General features: G+C 39.9%; 1 protein-coding gene across 3 annotated transcripts in view; it reads left to right on the top strand.

Moving 5' to 3' along the window:
* DVL1 (dishevelled segment polarity protein 1) overlaps window positions 1-6,000 on the top strand; it is a 74,374-nt gene that overhangs the window by 48,793 nt on the left and 19,581 nt on the right. For all 3 annotated transcript variants that reach the window (XM_026073901.1, XM_026073900.1, XM_026073899.1), the window contains 2 exons: window positions 4,405-4,498; window positions 5,541-5,610. In XM_026073901.1, coding sequence (XP_025929686.1) covers window positions 4,405-4,498; window positions 5,541-5,610 — 164 coding nt within the window. The remainder of the gene's footprint in view (window positions 1-4,404; window positions 4,499-5,540; window positions 5,611-6,000) is intronic.

Below are 6,000 nucleotides of genomic sequence, written 5' to 3'. Positions count from 1 at the left end.
TTTTTTTTTTTTTTATCTTTGCGCTTTATTTTTCCCAGAAGCTTATATATACCACCTTGTCTTGCTCATCAGTTTTCAAGAATCATATCATTTCTGGGGATACTGTAGAGAGAAAAAATTAGTCCTTGTTAGAATACTTTTGAGCTGCTGTTTAGCATCCAGATACTAGTAGGATATGAGATAAGCAGTGTTTAAGAATGATTCAGCAAGGATATGTTATGACTATGGATTTTAAAAGAAATGACAAGTAGAGATGGTTAAATGTACTGTAACTATCTGAGAAAAGAATTGGCTTGACTCCTTTTTAAGAAATTGTAGAAACTGTGAAACCTGTTGTTTACAAATACGCTTTCACACAGTATAGGAGTCTTGCCAAAGCAAACTGTGTTGTGTGTAGGTTTATTAAGACAGCTTAAGTCGTAGTCCAGCTTCTCACAAGAAAGGATGAAGAAACTGAGTTGAGTCCTCCATTTGTGGTTTCTCCAGTGTAATATTGCTACTCTTTTTTTTTTTCCTTGCATACATTTTTCAACACCATCTTCTAATGTTTATCTATGAAGAAGTCAATGTTTAGGCACATAAAAATGTTTCTGTAATGCCTCTTGATCATGAACTTTCTGAAACTAATGTGAGAGACTGTTTTAGATCAAGTAATTCGCTGAGATGTTATCTGCCTTCTTGAAATAAATCTGAAATATGGCCTTTCTGAGGAACTGATGTCCATTCCTGCAATCTGATGCAGTGTGGAATGAGAAAATTCAGCAGATGAGAAGAATATCACTTCTCTTCATAAATTACCATCTGGAAACAGAAGTGCCAGAAATTTGCCAGAAAACTATGTTCTTGGTGGTTTAATTTAAAAAAAAAAAAAAAGTTCACTGTTTAGAGAAGGAAGGAATCTAAACTTTGTATCATTTATCAAATTTTGAACCAATTTTCAAAAGGCGTTTCCCCTTGCAGAGTTGCCAAAGTACATCGAGAGAGCAAAAGTGAAGAAGGAACATGATGCTGATACTGGCATGAGCTAATTGTTCACACATCTATCACCACAAATATATTCTTTCTGCAGTGTATTTAGAATTTTTCTTTTTTTTTTTCAGTCCATCTTTTTGAGCTCATCCCTGATATATCTCTGTAAAGATAGTAATGAAAGTATTTTTGAATCCTGTACTTACTCAGTCAGAGAGCAATTCTGTTTTCCAACCATACTCAGTGTAGGCAAAAAGATATTTTTGTCTAGCTCAATTTTATTAGATCAGACTAAAATTTGGGAGTGATCATTCTATGTTTTTTCTGAGCAACAACTTATTGATGTACCCAATAACAGAAGAAGGAAACTGGCACAACCAGTCAGCATTGGCAGTCAGTAGATCTTTTTTATTGGCAGTGCACAGGAACAATGAAAAATTTGAATTTGACGAGAAAATATGCTAACATACATTGGTAGGTAGTTTTCAGTTGCTTACTCCTTAGGAAGGGTGTAAAGTGCCATGGAATAGCACCAGGTTACTGCCAAGGCTACTTAAGGCAATGAAATTCAGTAACCTGTCTGCTGAAGCTCTTCTATTGCTATCCCATATTTCCATAACTTGCTATCCAGCCTTTGGCTGGAAAGTGGAGGAAGAGCTTTGCAACTGGAGGTATTCAAAAGCTGTCTGGACACAATCCTGGGCAATGTGCTCTAGGTGACCCTGCCTGAGCAGGGGGGTTGGACTAGATGATCTCCAGAGGTCCCTTCCAACCTCAACCATTCTGTGATTCTGTGATACTGGGTGAATTCCCTCCCTGATTTCCTGCTGCAACAGGTGTGGCTTTCAGTATGGCTTTCTCTCCATTTTCCTTCACTGCTATATGAACATTGCTAACCTAAAATTGCTTTTAACAGTAGACAATGTTAGCCAGAGGCATTACTATGTCCTTTCAGGCACATAGTAATGGAAAACTGAATAAATGAAATGGCATACATGAATTTAATGAATTTTCTTTATTGACAGTAACCATTAGGGTTGTCATTTTGAAAAAGTTGGGGGAGAAGGCACTGCATATTCCTTAAGTAATGCCCCAGGATAAATCCCATAAAATGTGGTATGGCAGTAGGCGAAATATGGATCTAAACAATGAAAATCAGTTGCCTGGCTCCTGTGAAGGACTTTAAGGTGCAGTTAGAGTAGGCAAAAAGCAGATAAAATTGTGACATTTTGTCTTTTCTATTATGGTCTAGCCCAGCTGCCTCTGAAATCAGCAGAAAGCCTTGTGCCAACATGCAAAAGAGCAGGCCTTTCATATCCCTGTGTTGTGTCTGCAGCAGGGAATGGAATCTCTAGGCAGAGGGTTTGTTTGCAGCTTGGAGCGCTGAATTTACTCTAACCAGTGAAAGAAGGGCACTCACCTCTGTCTTACAGCCTTTGAAGGCATTTTGTTGCTTGACTTGGGTTCAGGCAGAAAAGCTCCTCCAGAGTCTTTTGCCTATTTTCTTTTTGCTGCAGTTCTCAAAGAGGAGGCAGGTTCGCTGTGGTGTGAGCAATATGCCTTGCCTTTCTTCAGATTCTCCCTGACTATTGTGTGTTGGAAGGTTTTAGCTGAATCCTGCTAATGAGATGTTCTGAGAGAGAAGGAGAGTTAAATTGGAGAGGAGAAAGGAAGAGGGAGAATATTGTTAGTAAAATGGTTTGTGATAGGCAATGCAAGTGGCTACCATCAGGTAAGTCCCCCTTTCCTTTGCGTCCTTTCTGTAGGGCTTAAGTAAGATTCAAGTGATACGTCTGAGTTCCGCTGATAGTGGGGAGGTGAAGGGGGCAACAGAGATGAAAATGAAATGCTGGAGTATTTGACTTTATGGTGTATGTTACTGAATTTTGGGAGCTGCTGTGGGCAGTCTAGTTTGTATGGAGAATTCTAGCTCCACAAAAAGTACCTTTGCCAATACTTTCAGAGTGGTGCATACTGAACACATCCAATTTTGGGAGCCCAGTGTCTCAGCCTCAGAAAATCAGGTGCTGGGAGTTGGTTCCAGGGAACGAGAATTATCAAATCTTTGATCTCTTTTCAAAACACAAACTCTTGGCTCTTTAAATGAATTTGTTGTGCTGGGAGGGGGAAAAGGAGTGCATGAGGTTAAAATGCCTGAAATAGTTTTGTGAACGCAAAGAATAAGCCAAGAGATGTACACTCTCCAAGTGGTTCCATCGTCTCTAATACTGAGTTCAACACACCTGACTACAACACATCTACTTTATTCCTGATGGGTTTCCCAGTGTGGTGGGTTTAACTCTTACAACAGCAAGCTCCTTGAGGTTGCTGGTATCAAGTTCTGCTTGTGRTATTCTAACACTTATATGTGTGGCTAGAGCTTTGAAGACGGGAATGTGGAGGTTGGGAAAAAAGACTGGCACTGTCGTCTTTGTGACAGTGCCAGTTCAGTTACTTGTGTGGTAGGGTTGGATCTTTTTTATCCTTACTAAAGATGGAGCTTTACCTGCTTTGTCTGTTTTACCATTCTTAACTTAATAAATAGAGGAGAGATGTCTTTCTGGTGTTACACTGGTATCTCTGAAATCTAGGCTTTGTTCCAGGCTTTTGAAGTTAGTTTGGGCAAAGAAATTTCTGAGTCTTGGTCCTCCATGTGTAAAATGGGAATAGTTAATGTTCTTAACTCTTATGTAGAATGTGGCACACTGTGGCTCTATGATTCTGGGAGAGTCTTAAAAAGAGCAAACTGTAACCAGAATAAAAAGAACAAAACATGTAGAGGTAAATCATATTCACTATTCTTGGGTCACTATTTGGTAATAGCTATTATCAACTGCTATTTTATTTCATAAAATTCAAGCCCCTATATTAAGTTCCTGTGAATATGGTAGTTAGCAGCACAGGAAAACAACAGCACCATGATAAGGCTCGCAAAAATTAATATTAAGGGATTCTCCAGGTTGTCTGTTCTGGAGCTTCTCTCAGAGCAGTGTTTAAAATCATTACTTAGTGTACAGCTGTTCTTACAGTGCGCATTTTCTTTGGGCATGAGGTCAGGACCACCTTTAAGTACTGGAAGATAGCTACCTATGACCTTTGGGTGGTTAAATCAGGATGATACGTGTCTGTTGAGATGAGGCTTGAGTTATTCTTCTCCCCAGAAGGAAGCAAGCTAATAAATTATACTCTCTAATCCATGCTGCAATTTAGCTGGTGACTTTCCTGTGCTCCTAGGCAGTGGCTAGGATAACAACACATGCTGGGGTCAAGCAGCAATTCAGCAATAAGCAGAGCAATGCATTGTGAGCTAGTTGATGGTGTCTGCATGACTTACGCTCTTCTGTATCTGTGGTAATCAGCCTTTTTTGGAAGGGTGCAGAGAATGGCAAATGGCTCAGCTTTACAGAGTTGAAATCTGCTCTGGATTTCCCTCAGGTTGAGTAGCTCCACCGAGCAAAGTACTTCGTCCCGGCTCATACGGAAGCATAAACGCAGGAGGAGGAAACAAAGGATGCGGCAGATTGACAGGGTAAGGCTGGCATCATAATTTTCCAAGGAGGTGAACCATGGTTTTGAGTGTAGCATGTGAATTAGGAAGGGATTCAGATTCTCTGTCCTGTTGAATTCATTGGAAAGACTCCCTTGGCTCCAGTGTTCTCTGGACTCAATCTCTAACATTTCAAATGCTGCAGCATTAGGTGGTTCAAGAATCTCTTTCCTCCTCCTCCTTCCTCCTTTTGTTTCTGAGTGATCACATTTCTTGTTGCCTCTTTTGAGACCATTCTATAAGAAAACTTCCATTATGCTACTGTCTGGTCTGGGCAAAGGGTTAATGCGAAGGTGTCTGTAGTATTAGACATGTGATGTGCAAAGTGCCCTGTCTTATATTCTGCTTGAAGGAGAAATCTGAGTTTATAGAAGATTGCAAATCTTTTCTCTTGCCCTTTTCTGTGCTAGTCCTCTAGTAGCAGGATGAGGGTGGTTCAGATGGCACTTTACCTTCATGAAGTGCTTATTTTATTCTCCTATAAACGTCTGTCTAGAGCAATTAAGGAATGAATATGTATATATTTTATCACTGAAACTGGAGTAATAGTGAGAAAAGCTGTTTTAAAACATGTTTTTGGAACATATTTGTATTTCTTGGTCTGTCTTCTGACAGACTTTCTGAAGGGTTGTGTTGTTCACATGTCTCTTCACGGAGAAGCTGTGGGTATAATAATTCATGCTACACTGGGCACTTTAATACTTAAATATCTCTGCCTGCCAGTCATGTAGTCAGGAAGCAGAAGTGATTCAGCTTGAACTACAGTTGAGAAATCTCAGTATAGGAACCTGCTCTGTGTGTTTTGCAGACAAGCTGTTGGAGAACGTGCAGATTGTGTTCAGATATTTTTTCCTCACAGATTCTAAATGAAGGGTAATATYTGGAGGAGGCCACAGTGGTTTCTGGATACCTTCCAAACAGAAACCATTAAATCAGTTCCTGATAAAATTGTTTTCAGTGATTATTTTTGTTGTCTGTTGTCGAGCCATTTAAAACCTGGAGAATTCTCTGTTGTGTTTTGCAGTCATCCTCGTTCAGCAGCATCACTGATTCTACCATGTCCCTAAATATCATTACTGTCACGCTCAACATGGGTAAGAAATGAGCAATGYTTTTTTATGATGAATTTTAAGTGATCCAGACGTATTTTTGTCATGGTGCAGCAGCCTGTGAAGCCAGTCGAAAGTTCCCTTAACGTGAAATGACTCCAGTTTGAACTAAAGCATAAGGCAGTTGAGAGTTGTTGTTCTGTTAATGGTGCCCAGATTGTTGGTCCAACACAGTATAGTTGTGAGCTGGTTGCACAAGCAGATCAGTGTCTTGTATGAAAAAAACAATGTTTAGCAACTTTTCCTTGCTGCAGTGAACATGCCAGGCCAGACACAGAACAAAAGGATAAACTGAGATAGTTGTAAATCAAACATGGTCCAGATGATGCGCTGAGAGAAAGCCGTGTACTGATTTTGAGGACTGAAGTAGTCTGG

The sequence above is a fragment of the Apteryx rowi genome, unplaced genomic scaffold (assembly GCF_003343035.1).
Source record: "Apteryx rowi isolate R43461 unplaced genomic scaffold, aptRow1 scaffold_38, whole genome shotgun sequence".
NCBI lineage: Eukaryota > Metazoa > Chordata > Aves > Apterygiformes > Apterygidae > Apteryx > Apteryx rowi.
The sequence above is the reverse complement of the archived record's forward strand: the minus strand, read 5'-3'. Positions and strand labels throughout refer to the sequence as shown.